Genomic DNA, 16763 nt, shown 5'->3' with positions numbered 1-16763 from the left:
CGGCGACTACCTGCTCCACTGGACGCTGTCCAGGCCAGTGGCGGCGCTCTTCTCCTCGTCCGTGGTGTTCTGCTCCTGCACCGAGGTGCTGGGCGCCAGCTCCGGGAGCTTGCTGCGCTCCATGATTACCATCTCTATCTCTGGAAGCAAACACAAGACACCAGGATGAGCCCACACGGCCCCAGACCGAGCTTTACAGATACTCTCGTGCTCAAGAAGGAGCCTGGCAGACTGCTCCGCACGCGTCCAGCAAACGCTCGACGGCGGTGGTGGGGCCCCTGCAATACGCACGCTGGGGGGAAATAAGACCGAGGCCTGAACCTCTCTCTCCTTTCATCTTGGTAGCGTTGAGAAATGGGGCCCTGATTTTGACAAGAAAGCACAGATCGCAATGATTTATTTCAAGATTCTTTTCTTCAACAGTTATTTATTCTACTTTATTGACACCATGCTTCCTTCCCAGAGGAGTTGAGGAGCGTGGAAGAAATGACACGTGGTTAATAAAACATAACCAAATTCACTGAAAATATTCTGAAACTGTTTACACTGTAGAAAGGCTCTGACATGACTGAAGCGTTTGTTTTCCCTTCCCACTTAACAACTTCTAGAAAGCAGAGAGGGGGAGGGACCCCGTTTTATTTTTCCCAATTAAGTAGGGGCAACTTTTGTAGCACCTGACTTGAGCACGGTGTACACTTTCATTTTGAGAAAAAGGTCTGAACCAACAAAGGAAAACATCCTGAGTTAGAGGTGGACGGTTGTTGTGCCGTGAGGTGTCCTGTTACAGAGTTCCTTGATGCACAGGTGTGGACCTTCAAATACTTAGTTCTTAGAACCCAGAGTTCAGGTAATGCCCCCCATCTTCGGGAGACATGATGAGGGGAAACAGAGGATGAAATGTGAATCTGCATCTCTGTTCAGGAATGATGGGCCGCGGACCTGGGCTCTGCCACGGCCTTGTCATCGTCTTCCCCTGGACTCGTGCCTCCCACGTGGCCTCTGCTTCTCTTCTTGCCCCCTTAGTTTGTGGTCCACACCGAACCAAGTGATTTTAAGTGGAAATTAGCCCAGGTCCCCTTCTGCCTTCCCATCACACTCAGGATGGAATCCAAATGCCATTCATGGTATCAAGGCCTCGCACGGCCTGGCCCCCATCCACCTCTGACCTCACCTCGGGGCCCTCCCCGCCCCGCCAGCTGTGCTGAGCTTCCTTCCCACTTGTCTTTGACCGGAGTGGGTTTGTTTCTGCCCCAGGATCTTTACAGAGCTGTCTGCTCTGCCTGGAACGCTCTCACCCCAGTCCTCCCTACCCAGGCACAACTCAATCACATTATTCGGGGCTCAGTTCAAACATCACCATCTCAGAGACGTCTTCTCAGACACCCTCCCCACTGGTTTTTCCTTTACCTCTTTTAGTTATCATGAACTAAACTCCATACTTCATTCAGACTTCCTTAGTTTCTCCCTAATACCCTTTTTCTATTCTAGGATCCCATCCTGGATATCACGTTATACCCAGCTGTCATATCTCCTTAGGCTCCTCTTGGTTGTGACGGTTTCTCAGACCTTCCTTCCTTACAGTTTGAGGAGACTGGTCCTCATTTTGTAGCATGCCCCTCAATCTGGGGCATTCTGACTGACGTTTTTCTGCTAATTAGACTGGGGTTATGGGTTTCTGGGAGGAAGACCGCAGAGGGGAAGTGCTCCTCTCATCACATCCTATCAAGGGCACAGGCTATTGACATGACTTATAGCTGTGGATGTTCATCTGAATCATTTGGCCAAGAGAATGTTGTTCAAGTTTCTCCACTGGAAAGTGACTTTTCCTCCTCCTTGCATCCCACACCCTTTGGAAGCAAGTCATTAAGCACAGCCCACACTTAAGGATTAAGGAGTTCTGTTCTGTCTCCCTGAGGGAGGAACAGCTACATAAATTACTGGGAATTCTCCTGTATAGATCTGTCCCCTCCCCCCATCTTGATTTTACTTTATAGCATGTATAACTACAGGTATCCCCACCTTTTCGAAAAGTTTGCTTTAGGCCACTTCGCTTTTATGAAAGACCTACATTAGTACCTCTTTTTCTAACCAAAAGAAACCTGAAAAGGATTTTCCCTTTTACAAAAATAGGCAAAAAGCAGAAATAGCATTGAGCGTTGGTGTTGCAGCAACCGTTATAGAGGCGTCAGGCACCCCATGCAGCGGGAGCGGCCCCGCCAAGCTCCTTCCCGGGAACCCCACTCAGCACCTCAGCGTCAAGCTGCCGTAGCTCTGAACTGTGTCTGGGAGCATTGGTGCTTTACCTCCATTTATTTTGTGAATCTGTTACCAAGATGTGTCCTAAGGTAATTGCGTCTTGGCTTTACGCCATCTTGTCCTCCAAAAGGTTTCATAGGACCGCTCTACTTTTGGATCCCGGGGGGGAAACCTGCACCTGGATTTTCTGTTTTCTATTTACTGGTTTGCTTGTTTCTTGTCTGCCTTCCCCAACTAGGATGTGGGCTTCCTGAGAGTAGCTGCCTTATCTGTCTTGTTCTCCACCAGAACTCCAGTGTCTAGTCCAGGGCCTGGCACACGGCAAGTGCTCACTACACATCTCTGGAGTGGAGCAATGGATGACAGGCCACCGGGGTTGGTTTTGGCTGCAGGCAGGGCTGGCAATGATGCACGGCAGCTGTGGTGTGCAGGGCGCCCCACTCAGCCTGCGATCAGTGTGTGCACAGTGCCTTCACCGGGGGATGTCGCATCCTCGCCACCTTTCTGGGACTCTGTTAGGCGTGACCGTGCTTGCAACTATCCTCTGGCTTGAGGACTGCATCCCCACATGCCCACGTGGGCCCGGACCCGGAGGAGGGGGCTTGCCTGCACCAGGCCCTTCCCTCCCAATGTGGTCTGGAGTCAGACACCACAGATCAGAGTCTCCCACAGGGCTGACCCTCTCACACAGGTGGGGGCTGACACATGATTTTTAAGTGGAATGTGCCTGAATAGTTTTGTATTTATTTTAATGTGCATTAGAAGAAAATTCTAGCTGCACACAAAACCTGTTCTTTTGTGGATGTTACTGCTTAGGATGAAGCTAAATTTAAGAAAAAACAAGTGAATCAATTCACCAAGAGCTACGGAGTAAACAGCAGTCCACGCAGCCTGCGGCCACGGCAAAAGGCGGGAGGCGCTGCAGACTGCTGTCTGAGAAGCACCATTCTCTCTCGTACTTGCATCCTCCCCTCCACCAGCCTCCTTCAGATGCCGCCCAACTACCCCCGTCTTCTCCAAAGTGGGGCGCAGACACACTTCAGTGGGTATGCCAGATGATTCGCTAGGCAGTACCTCTTTTATTTTTAATTATCATTTTTTAAAAATCTACTCTGTGTTATGATGTACATAACATTTGTACAATACAGATATGTACAGTTTATAATAAATGCATATCTATTGGGGAGATGCATGCTCAATTATGCATTTATTTCTGTTTACTACTAGGGCATGTCATCAAAGACATCTGAAGACTACCAAGTGAGATGATGGTGCCAGTCTCCGGCTTCTGCCCTGTGACCTTTGACCTGCTTCCCATACTGCTGCGAGGCCCCCTTCCTCCTCGACTGCCTGGCTGACACAGCAGGAACTCAGCTCCAAGGACTCCCCAAGGTTCCGGGGCCAAGCCCTAGTGCCTCCACCTGCTGTGACATGGTTGTCCCTTTTTGGCTTCTTAATCTCCCTGGACTCTGAGAATTCTGGAATAGAGGAGAGGTTAAAGACAATCCAGTCGAGTGCTCACCAAACTTTGCTGAGCAGGTGCATGTTAATTCTGAATGACAACTTCCCAGGGCACCACCATGGTAGGAGGTGAGAGCAGAGCTGCTCCAAGTACAGAGTGGGTGGGCGGGTGCCCGAACATCTCCAACCACGGGTTCCCTCACGGCCTCCACAGAGGCCCCTAAAGCTCCTTTCTGGAATTCTGGAGCTTCCCACACAATGGCCTGAAAACAACTAGTTTGGTCCTGAGTTCTGAATCTGAAGAAACAGAAACCCAGAAGTATGACTCAACACAGCTAGAAAAGCAGCAGCAGAAGCCAGGCCTGCTCCCCCTCCCGCCTCCTAGGTCATGTCCTGGTGCAGAACCAGGCCCACAAGGGAATCTCCATGCACAACGAGGTTTCTGAACCTCGGCTGTGGCACCCTGGTTCTCACAGCTGCGCCCCTGTTCCCCCGACATACTCCTCCTCCAGCTGGCATGGCTGTGGGATGAGCTGCTCCACTTAGTTTTCTAGGTAAAATACACAACGCTTCTTTCAAAGCCAAACAGGTTTTTCCCCTTCTTTTAAACAATTTTATCCAAACAACTCTTAAAAGTAGTGATGCTTACCTAGGTCTGCCAGCTCCCTGCAATTGTATGCAAAATGCTATGTGGGCATGAGAGGAGTGGGTAATAGGTTTTTGAGGAGAGGGTCTCGCCATTCTCACCGTTCCAAAATGGATTCTACAGCCATCTTCAAAAGTGGCTGCCGAAGAGCATCTGGCCTGTCTTGGTGATCGAGGGTCAAAGGGCACCCCTCTTTATGCCACACCAGGAGGTCCGGCATGGTTCTGCACAGCCTTGTGGGCCCCCACTGCAACACCTTTCTGCTGACACTACACCCGCCTCAGAGAGGCCTAGCTCCCCTCCCAAGGTGCATTCGTCACGCTGCCGCCACCAGGGAAAGCAGAACAGTGGGCTCACGTGGACACAGATTTCCACTGATGGTCCCTGAGGCCAGGACCCAGGTGCTGATGATGAATTCCCAGGGGGCTCCATCTGACCCTCAGTTATTAGGTTCTTTACCATGAGCTCCCACCCCACCAGGTTTCTGTTTTGGAGTCTGAAGGGACTGCAGCAACACTCTAGCCCAGTTTTGCTCAAACTTCAGTCATTTGCCTGCCTTTACAATTCCTGCCATGTCTGTGTGTTGCTTGTACTATTTGTTATTAATCATTTTATTTGAACTCCCACTTTTTTTTTTTTTTTACTTAAATACATTTTCAACAAAAACTTTAAATCACTCCTATATCCTTCAATTGAGCAATCCCACTCGCAGGAATTTATCTGGAAGATACACCTCCAACGATATAAAAATGCACACTTACAAGGGTATTCAGTGCACTATTACTTGTAATTGCAAAATACTGGAAACTACCTAAATGTCTGAGCATAAAGATTGGTTGAATCAACTATAGTATGCACAGTGCAGCCGGGAAAGGAATGAGGAAGATCGCTGGTGAACTGATACGGAGTGATTTCCGGAGATAGTGCTAAGTGAAGAGAGCCAAGTGCCAAAGAGCATACACCGTGGGCTACACCCTGCATGTAAGAAAGAAGGGAAAATAAGGAAGCATACCTACCTCTGCTGCTTTTTACACAAAGAAGTGCAGGAAGGATATTCCAGAGAACAATAAGTTAGTTATCTACAAGAGGGAGGGGAACAGGATGGAGAGAATGTGGGAGGAAGGACACTTCTTTGTACAAACCCTTTTGCAAAAGTTTTGAGTTTGTTAACATTCCAAATTATTAAAAAAAAAAGAAATTAAATCAATATGAATGAGAAGGGAGAACCCTAAACTAAAACAAACAAACAAACAACAAAAAAAAAGACCAAAATATATTTCAAATGAATACCATACCTATCCTGAAGGGGGAAAAGAAAGGCAAGGCAGACAGATCCAAGTAGTTCATGACACAATACTTGACTCTATACCCTCAATTTGTGGACTGGGGATACATGAAGTATTTGGTGGTGGTGGGGAGCAGGGAACTGCAAACAATCCTGAACTCTTTATTTATCAAACAATGAACAGTTCTGGAACTTTTAAAAGATGTATTATAGGATTGAGCAAATCGTAAATGTTTTGATGTCACTGGGAGCCAGGGCTCTCGCTGTAAAAGAAGAGACATCCAAATCTGGAGGGGGAGAAGGCAAGAAAGGACCCTCTGGGAATTGACTGGAATTGGAGGAATCGGTAATGTGTATTTTGTATACATACACGCATATATTTCCTAGCTCTGTGCATTGAAAGGGCCAAAAAGCAAGACACCCCATGTAGTCATGAGCACATGTGGTGCCCAGATCTTGGCCTCTAACACCATCACCCTGCCTGAAAGGAACCAGGGCTTTTCAGAGAAATTAACCCTGAGGAAGGGCACAGTAGGTGGGAAATGAACCTTGAATACCTTGTTATGACAGAAAGTGTCAGGACTGATTGAAAAAAAATGATGGAGGCAGATCACAAAGATATAGGAGCCAGCTTGAAAGGGTTCTCAAGGGCCAAATCTGGGATGATTTGAGTATCAAATTAATTAAACACAGTAATGAAATATAAACCACTAAAAAACTGAAATCCATGAGTCTGTGCCAAGAAGAGATAGATAAATAAATAAATGAGTGGGAAGAAGGGAGGAATCTTGCTTACAATGGAATACCGAGTGCTGACACTGGAAAACCAACATTGTACCACCATCCTGGTAAAGACTGGGTCAGCAAGAATCATCAATGAATGCCATATCTAAGGGGGAGGTTTTTTTAACTTAAGTATGGTTGACTTACAATATTGTGTTAGTTTCAGGTGTACAGCAAAGTACACACACATATATATTCTTTTCAGATTCTTTTTCATTATAGGTTATTACAAGATATTGAATATATAGTTCCCCGTGCTATACAGTAGGTCCCGTTGTGTATATCTGTTGATCTCATACTCTTAATTTATCCCTCCCCACCACTTACCCTTTTGTAACCATAAGTTTGTTTTCTATGTCTGTGAGTCTGTCTTGTAAATAAGTTCATTTGCATTTTTTAGATTCCATGTATAAGGGATATATGATATTTGTCTTTCTCTGTCTGACTTACTTCACTTAGTATGATAATCTCTAGGTCCATCTGTGTTGCTGCAAGTGGCATTATTTCATTCTTTTTTATGGCTGAGTAATATTCCATTGCACATATACACCACATCTTTATCCATTCATCTGCTAATGAACACTTAGGTTGCTTCCATGTCTTGGGTATTGTAAATAGTGCTGTTATGAACATTGGGGTATGTGTATCTTTTCCAATCAGGATTTTTGTTCTTTCTGGATATATGCCCAGGAGTGGGATTGCTGGTTCATATGGTAAAACTATTTTTAGTTTTTAAAGGAATATCCGTACTGTTTTCCACAGTGGCTGCACCCGGTTTATTGGGTTGGCCAAAAGGCTCCTTCGGTTTTTAAAGTAAAAATAAAAGACACATTTTTCATTTTCACCAAGAACTTTATTGAACAACATATTTACCATTTTGTTCCCCACCTTCTGCCATTTTTCAGGCAGCTTCATAATTCCATCTTCCCAAAACTTTTTATCTTTTTGAGCAAAGAACTGTTCCAGGTGCCTTTTACAGTCTCCAGGGAATTGAAAATTTTTCCATGAGGAGAATTTTGTAAAGACCTAAATAAATGGAAATCTGAAGGTGCAATGTCTGGTGAATATTGCAGATGAATTGGAACTTACCAGCCAAGATATAACAGTTTTTGCCTGGTCATCGAAGAAACATGCAGTCTTGCATTATCCTGATAGAAGATTATGCATTTTCTGTTGACTAATTCTCGATGCTTTTTTGCTGCTTTCAGTTGGCCTAAATGGGAGTAGTATTTGTTGGAATTAATTGTTTGGTTTTCTGGAAAAAGGTCATAGAGGACTCCCTTCCAATCACACCATATACACAACATCACCTTCTTTGGATGAAGACCAGCCTTTGGTGTGGCGGGTGGTGGTTCATTTTGCTTGCCCCACGGTCTCTTCCGTTCCACATTATTGTACAGCATCCACTTTTCACTGCCTGTCGCAATTTGCTTTAAAAACAGAACGCTTTCCTTACGTTTAAGTAGAGAATCGCATGAGGAAATACGGTCAAGAAGGTATTTTTCCGCTTAACTTACGTGGAACCCAAACACAAAAGCGATTAACGTAATCAAGCTGGTGCAAATGATTTTCAACGCTTGATTTAGTTATTTTGAGTAGGTCGGCTATCTCCCGTGTGGTATAACGTTGTCTGTTCTCAATTAATGTCTCGATTTGATCTCTATCAACTTCAACTGGTCTACCCAACCCTGGAGCATCGTCCAGCAAGAAATCTCCAGCACTAAACTTCACAAACCACTTTTGATATGTTCGATCAGTCACAGCACCTTCTCCATACACTGCATAAATCTTTTTTTTTTGCGTTTCAGTTGTGTTTTTACCTTTCTTGAAATAATAAAGCATAATATGCCGAAAATGTTGCTTTTTTCTTCCATCTTCAATATTAAAATGTCTACACAAAAATTCACCAATTTTGGTAAGTTTTTTTTTTAAATGCACACTGATATGACAGCTATCACAATACAATCTAACAAAATTGTTTCAAATGAAGTTAAAGACAACTAAGCACTACTGGAGCCATCTTATGGAAAAAAACCAAATGAAATTTTTGGCCAACCCAATACATCCCCACCAACAGTGCAGGAGGGTTCTAAGGGAGAATTTTAATGAGGCACAGGATATCTGCATTATCTCCAAGTGTTTCCCCATGGATTGCTAATTAGTTGCTAAGAAAAGGGAAAGTAACAATACAGTGCAGAAACTAGGCCTTACCTTAACCAGGTGGCCAAAATTAACATCACCTACGAAGGACAGACAGAAGGGCATCATGTGCCTCCAGATGTAAACAGGTGTTCTTTATACTATTTTTGCTTTTTTTCACTTTCTATACATTTGAAATTATTTTCAAATAAAATATTTTTAGCAATTGCTACAATCAGCATAAAACCGGTATAAACAGAAAGCAACTGTGGAAATATACACACGATGAATAAACAAAACAGTGCTGAGGACTGTTGTACGCATGGAAAGGGGAGATGAGGGAAAGTGAGGGGGTGTCAGACACATACACCCACCACGAGGCTCCCCTGAAGCTGAGCTCTCGGCAAAAATCCTCACACTATGGTGTTCAAGGCCCTCTCTGTCCCACCCAAAGCCATCTCCATGTCCACAGTTGGGGCAATGCTGATCTAGCGGAATCTCGGCAGCTTACGGAAGGGAAACTGAGGCGCAGAGGGGTCAGGAGGTGGGCTCTGCCCCTGGCTGCTGTAGGCGCCTCTTCCAGCTCTGCCCGTCAGCTGTGTCGTGTAAAGGAGCATCTGTGCGATATCAGCTCCTGTGCCAGGCACCGTGGCCCATGATCGTGAAGGCTCCAGCACCCGAGCCTGCTGGTGGGGGGACCCCTCACACCACTGAGTTTTGAGCCTCTGGGAGTGGAGGGACATGCCTGTGAAGCTGCCAGGCTGGGAGCAAGAAGCCAAATGTCCAGCTCCTCTGGCTTCAGCAGGCCCTGACTGGGCCCTCCTTGGCCTCTACTGTTTCCACAAAAACCTCCAAAAGCAAAAGAGGATCTGCACATCCATATTCACAGCAGCATTATTCACAGTAGCCAAAAGGCGGAAGCAACCCAGGTGTCCACCAATGCATGGAAGGATAAGCAAAATGTAGTATATCCAAAAAATGAAATATCGTTCAGATTTAAAAAGGAAGAAAATCCTGCCACATGTTACAACATGGATGAATCTTGTGGACATGATGCTCAGTGAAATAAGCCAGTCATAAAAAGACAAATACTGTATTGATTCCACTTATATGAGGCACCCGGACTAGTCAAATTCATAGAGCCAGGAAGCAGAGTAGTGGCTGCCAGGGGCAGGAGGGAGGGAAAATGGGGAGATGTTTTGTGGGTACAGTTACAGTTTGGGATAATGAAGCATTCTGGGGCTGGAAGGTGGTGATGGCTGCACCACGATGCAAATGTGCAGGAGAGGCCCGAGGACTCTCAGGACCCAAGGACGTCAACCTCCGTCCCTTGATATGACAACTCTGGCCCAACCTGTGAGCTTCCCCAGTACTCTGACACACTTGATTTTTTTAAATAACAGCCATAATTCATCAACTTCCCAGGATGATGGGCATTCTAATCTGATTAGTATTTGGTAAACAAAGTGCTTTTCAGGGAAATGACAGGCATGACCTCCCAACAGTCTTTGACTTTCCAAGTTCAAGGATTTTCTCAGTTGTCCTCTGTGGTCAACATTCCAGCAATCACGGTGAGGCCAGACAATAAAAAGAGGGGAAGGGGATGATAAGAAAGCCTTCAGAAGAAGGTTAAGGGAAAGAGGAGAAAGATGCCCTTGCTGGTTACCTAGGAAATATGGGAAGGACCACATGCTACTGGCTGGCTTTGGAGCAGAACTGCAAGAGGCCAACAAAGCCTGGCAATGACAGGGTGTGTATGTGCTGAGTGTCTGGGGGTACCCCTTCCTTTGCTTTTATTACCGTTTACTGGACAGCACGAGATTGAACTCAGAATGTTTTTTTCTGGGAAGTTGCTTTTCAGAGGATTTGTCTAAACTGACCTCCAATCCTTCTCCTTATACTAGTTAAGCCCATTGGAAAAGCTGGTGCTCCCACACCTCTCTACCCCAGTGGCCCATGCCCCACCACAACTCACCTCACTATTCGTTACAGAAATGAACAGAGAAACAGGCCCCGCAGAAACTCGCCGGGGTGACCAAGCACAGAGTCCCCCGAGCCAAGCTCAAGTCCCCCTTCCAGGCTCCTCACTCTGTTCTTCATCTTGCCAGGGCTCCTATTCAGTGCTCATGTGTCACAGGCTAAATGCTGAGGCACCGATGTTCTCATCGCTGACAACCTGAGGGCTGGGCATCGTGCAGCCCCCTCTATCGGTAAAGAAGCACAGAAAGGGTGATGACTTGCCCAGGGTCACACAGCTCCTCGGGGGCTGAGCCACAGGTGTCTGGGATGCAGACCCCGACCTCCTGATAGCTAGTCCCTGGCTCGCCCCAATCAGAAAATTGCCGGGCCTGGGGCTGGCTCTGGCTTTGCAGAAGTGAGGCCAGGTTCCATTTCATTTCAGTAGAAACTTCAAAGAAAAAAAAAAAAAAAAAAGCCAAGCTGGGGCTCTAAACTCCTAGGCACCCCCAACGCCCAGCTGACTTGGCAGGTTCAAAGTCAGTGCCATTCCCTTCCCTCCATGCCCACGTGGGGATTCAAGATAGGAGTAAGCTTTGAAGGTCAGGCTGTGAAACTGATGCCTACACTTTTTCCATAAGCAAAAAACCTATTTTTCCATAGGCCAAACCCTATTTTTCAAACAAGAAGTTCAAACGATTCAGTCTCTTGTCCTAGGCCCATTTATTAAGTTACTGCTCTAACTGAATCCAAAAAGAGATGACGGTCCTTCCAGACTGAAGAGGAGACTGACATGGAAGTGCATCTGGGTGGACTCGCCTCTGGCCAGAGGGACCAGGGCACCCTGGTCTTCCTTTCAGCACTCAAATTCTGAAAAGTGAGGGGGCCCTGTGATTTTTTTGGGTTTCAGAATGAGTTGCCCATCACTTGGGACCCGAGGCAGAGCACATTTCTTTGCAAACTGGGGGTGAGAGTGGAGGGTCCAGGGGTGCATATTCATTTCACACAACTCTTGTCAGGGCTTAAATGTGGAGGAGGTGTGAATTCTGGGTGCTGCATTTGTAGGAAAAAAACAAGTCAATGCCACATACAAATCAGGTCATGGCAGAACTGTGACTCGTGACATGTCTTTTGACTCCTGTGCTTTATGCCCCCTTTCTAAGTAAAGATTTCACCACTGAAATGGATGAAAATGGCAGGGTATGCAGGGGGAACTGGCGCCAGCACCTCTTTACTCAGAGTCAAGGCTGTCATCAAGCCCCTAGATCCAGGGACAATGCAAGAAAGCATGCTAGAGAAGAAATGACTTGGAGGAGAAAACAGCCACATGTCCACCTCAAAACAGGAAGGGAATGGAAAAGAAAAATAAAATACAGGAAGGGAGAAGACGGCCTGAGGAAAATGGCGGAGTACACAGAACTAGTGTGGCTTTCTAAGGGAACACCTGCTGTTTCTGCTGGCCTGGCACCCACGCCCCCTCCTTCTGATAAATGCGCCTCATTTCTTTCTGAGGCAGTCACCTTAGGGTAGAAACACAGGGCCTGGCCACTCAGCACAGAACATCCCTCTACAGGGTGGGCAAGCCAGGTCCGTCAGCACCAACGAGCATCGGCTCCCAGACTCCAGCTGCAGCCCGTGGGAAGGAGCAGCTCCCTTTCCACTCGGTGGTAGGCTGGCAGGATGCGAGCCTCTCACGGCCAATGGTTGTCTGTGCACCCGGTCCAGCCCCGCCCAGGCCTCCCAGTCGCATGAACGATAACTGCCTTTTGTGCTTGAGCTAGTCTGAGTTGAATGTCTAAATCTTACAACTACAAGAATCCTAACATAGCCTCATTAAAAAAAATAAAAGTCATTACATTTCCTACAGTCACAATTTCCAGATGGGGAAAATGAGGTCCAGAGCTTGAGGAGGCCATCCAAGGCACACAATAGGTCTAGCTGGTGAGACAGGACCGTAGGTCACATCTCCCATCTCCTAGGCACCTCCCCCATCTACACTGTCCTCTGGCTTGAAAATGTGCCTGACACCCTTCCAAGTCACAGGAATTAACAGCTGTGTGGTTTCACCCAAACACAGATACAGTCTAAGGAGAGAACACCTTCAAACAGGATCTCTTCAAAAGAGATCAAATAAACAATTCAAAAAGCCCAGAATACAGCTGCTGCTGCCCAGTTAGGTGTCTCTTTGCTGGACAGGCCTGTGAAAGTTGTATTTATTTACAGTGAGCTGGGTGGGAAGACAAACATGCATTCGAGAAAGCAGGAGGGCACTACAAAGCCAAGGAGTCGCGGAGAGCCTCGCTCCACCGGGCTCTGAAGTCTGCATCAGCCGTCCAAGTAAAGCCTCTGGGGAAATTCCTGGGCCCTGCCTGGCACAACCTGGCTGAGTAACCGCCCAGAAAACAGTGTTTTGGAGGCTGGTGAACATTTCTCCCCGTGCCCCCTGCACAGGGCAGGTGGGCCCAGCCTGCAGGGAGTCCTTCCCCCGACCCCAACCTGGGAGCTGGGACGGCAGCCTTGCTGAACCTCTGAAGCCCCTGTGCGCCAGGACTGGGCCGCCTGGCTGAGTCATTTGATTGTGTGTTTGAGGCCAAGCCTGCCCTTGTCCACACCACGGTTAGTCACGGCCCCGGCCTTGTTAGACAGCAGCCCTTAAAAGGACTGGAACAAAAGAGGTAGCATCTTTCCAAAACAAAATTGACGAGAACACAGGGTGCAAAATGGGGTGAAGTCGTCCATTTTTCCCCCCCGTATGGCTACAGGACAGCTAAACCCAGGGGTTTAAGCAGACAGTTTTCTCCCAAGTTAGAAAAAAAGTCATAACGATCCAAATAAGCAAACACGTATGGCTTACCTTGTGTCTGCCCCTCACCTCCCCACCAAAGTGACATTTGTTGGCAAAGGTTTCCCAAGCCAAAAAGGAATTCCTAAACCAAGATGCTTACTGCACACTTTGAACAGAAATAAAAGCGTACTAGAGATCTCAGCCTTAAAAAGAGGGCTGGTGGCACTGGGGAGACACTCTGGTTATACTTATCGAAATGTGATCGTGGCATTCGCTGAGAACTGCCAAGAAAATCAGAATGGGGCCAGCAGGGTGGGGATGGGGTGGGGTTTGGCTGCCCAATTGCAGCAAACTCCCCAAAACAAATGTGTTCTCAGTCACTGATTTACTGAGCTCCTCTGTTTTCCAGCTTCAGAGGCCCTGGACGCACACAGTCCGGGCTGATGGGCTGGGGAGCCGACTGCAGAGCAGCCACTGCTAGCCCAGGACTCACGAGGATGGCTCGCAGGAAATGCTCCCCACACCCCCAGCAGAACACAGCTGGGAGCTGAGGAGAGCCCGTGTCTGTCCCAAGAGGTGTGGTGGGAGCTCCCCTCTGGCGAGCAGAGCCCCTACCCCACTTGATCCCATCACCTCCTCCACCCTGAGTGCCTGGGGCCATGGCCAGAGACCCCATCTGTGTGGCTGTGAGCCTGGCCCATGACACAAGCAGCTGGACAGTTCAAGCTTGCTTCATCCCAGAGCAGACAACGCTCTCCAGATGGAGGAGGTGTTAGCATCTAAACGACAGGGAGGTGAAAAATAAACCAGAATCATTCCTGACAACGGCAGAAAAGAGGACAAAACGATTCTGTTTATTGAGCACATAGGCACCAAACACAAGTGTACCTCACTCTAAACAGATGAGGGCTTGAAAAAAATCTTAATGTAAGAATCTAGGGGATTATATTTGATCATTTGATGCCAAAAAACAATAATCTTATTAAAAGCACCTAATTTCATTAAACATGGGCTATTTTTCTTCCTGCAGTGGACTGGAAATAATGACTTCTGTCAAAAATCATAATCCCGGGTTATCGGGAGTAATAAGAACAGCAGTAATGATAAAGATTGACAATAATAACAGTAGTAACAGTAGCGGGAGATACTTATGACATGTGCCAGGCACTGCTCTGAGCATGTTACTTGTATTAATCTGTTTAATTCTCTTAATAACAAAGTATACTTTGTTATTAAGAGGCTACTATTTGTTAGCCTCTTTTGACAGATGGGGAAACGGAGGCACGGGGCTAAAAGGAAAGGGCCTTGCTCCAAGCCACCCATCCGACAAGGGCAGGCCTTGAATCAGATCTGCCCACAGCTGCTTCCCAGTGGCTGGCTGTGTAGAATGAGGTACACCGGTGCCTGGAATGACAGCTGCACCCACTGACACACAAGGGGGACCAGACACAGAGGACAGCCTGGCTGTCAGGTCGGCGTTCACGGGCGCAACTCACCTTCACTCTCCCCACTCGTCTTGGTGCCTTTTGAACCACCCTCTGTACCTTTAGCCTTCTCGGCGTCTTCTTGGGCATCCTCGGCGGGCCCTTTCTCCTCATCTTCTTCCTCCCCAACGTTTTTGTAGTTGGGTCTCTTTTGCACCCGCCTCTTGCCCTTGTGCTTGTTCATCTCAAGGGACCGCTCTAGCGTCTCGGTGGGTTTAATGAAGCACCGAATGCTGGGCTTGGCCTGGAAAGTCAAACCAAGGTAACAGACGGATTTGAACGTTGCAATCTCACTGGCTCCTCTCAAGCTTCCTGAGAGTTTCTGCCCCAAGAAATTCCTTTCAATACAACAAATTCTACCTCCTCGTTGATTATTATGACTATTATTAACATCATCACTGTTAAATAATCTAAACCACAGCACCAGCTACCATTTATTGCCCACAGTCCTAAGTCACTCTGCACTTAACCCACACCAGCTCCCTGCTTCCCAAAGGTCAGAAACACACTTTGAAAGTGGTACTTTTATGGTACTTTCTATGTGCCCGATGCTGTTCTAAGGGCTCTGACTATATTATCTCACTTAAAGTTTACAAAAACCCCACAAAATAGTACTGTTGCTATGCCCATGTTATGCTCAGATGAGAAAACTGAGGTTCAGAAATGTTACGTGACCGCCCAAGGCCACACAGCCAGGAGGTGGCAAAGCTGGGATTCAAAACCACTTACCATCTGCACAATTTATGTCTTAACCACAGCACACTATTAACTTCTAATTTAAATACATTTATTTTAAAAGGAACTGTATATCACAACAGAAATGGAACACCAGTGTACCTTGCTAATATAACAATAAAAAATAGAAAAGAAAAAGCAACGTGTATTGGATGTAACCAAATGCTGGCTCTCTTTAGAAGGGGAGCCTGGCAAGTATGAGTGATAAGTTAAAGCTCGTCCCCAAAGGAAGCCTGCCCCCAAGGAAGACATTTTCCCCTGAAAAGTCGGAAGGCTTCTAAGAGAAATGAAAAAGACCTGTGTGTCACCATGGTTCATATCCTGCGTTGTGGAAAACATGGCTGTATCTCAGTCCTTATAGCAACCATGAGATGTAGGGATTATCAGTCCCATTTTACAGATGAGAAATGAGGCTCAGAAGGGTTAAGTGACTTGCCCAATGTCACACAGCTACTGAGCTGCAGAGTCAGAATTTGAATTGAAGCTTGCCCAATCCCAAAGCCCACGCTCTTTCTAAAATAACAGTGCTTCACCAGGAGCTCAAACTCAGTTCCATGTTTAGTGCTCTTTAAAAAGTATTTACATGCAAATGAACCAGGTCTAGAAAGTAGCAAAGACCACACACACAAAAAAATTGTCCCTGATTTGTTTGGGGCAGGATTCTGATTGAAGTGTTTTTCTCCAGGGTCTGGATGATATTCCGACATCATTTTGTCATTGAAAAACAGAAAAGTTTTAAAGTAAACTTTTCCATTATCTTGATATGGTCTATCCATCTTATGAATTTACCCCAAACAACCACCAATTGTGTTCTGGGGGCCACCGTACCTTGCCAATAAGTGGAATGTGCTCCAAGAACACAGATTAATTTCAATAACACTCAAAACAAAACCTAATTGAAAGTTAAATTAGCATCTAAATCCAGACATTAATTTTTATTTACCTACTTTGGATCATTCATCCACAAAAATGACAGATAAATTGAGACATGATTCTACTGTCCAAGAAACCCAGATAGTGAATTACAGATGCCAATAACCAAGAGCCCAGAGAAGGGAGCGTTCCGGGCGCGCACCACTTGACAGACAGCATCAATCAGAGCCCACTTAGGACGCTGTGCGATTGAACGCAGCCCCGGATGCCCCCCTCATCCTCTCCTAAAGGACCCAAACCCGCTAAGTTAGGGCCCCAAGATGAAGTGACTGTTTCCTCTGATTACCACTTACTCCCAGT

At 46.6% G+C, this 16763-nt stretch overlaps 1 protein-coding gene across 7 annotated transcripts in view; it reads right to left on the bottom strand.

Moving 5' to 3' along the window:
* The window catches only part of CLEC16A (C-type lectin domain containing 16A), a 205077-nt gene that overhangs the window by 140998 nt on the left and 47316 nt on the right, over positions 1-16763 (bottom strand). For 5 of the 7 annotated variants that reach the window (XM_060122711.1, XM_060122715.1, XM_060122712.1 and 2 more), the window contains exons 10-11: positions 14808-15039; positions 11-140 (exon numbers count right to left, since the gene is read on the bottom strand). In XM_060122711.1, coding sequence (XP_059978694.1) covers positions 11-140; positions 14808-15039 — 362 coding nt within the window. The remainder of the gene's footprint in view (positions 1-10; positions 141-14807; positions 15040-16763) is intronic. The other 2 variants (XM_060122713.1, XM_060122714.1) reach the window with 1 other exon arrangement.

This window comes from Lagenorhynchus albirostris, chromosome 15 (assembly GCF_949774975.1).
Source record: "Lagenorhynchus albirostris chromosome 15, mLagAlb1.1, whole genome shotgun sequence".
Taxonomy (NCBI): Eukaryota; Metazoa; Chordata; class Mammalia; order Artiodactyla; family Delphinidae; genus Lagenorhynchus; species Lagenorhynchus albirostris.
Note: the sequence above shows the minus strand (reverse complement) of the source record. Positions and strands in the feature narration are given on the sequence as shown.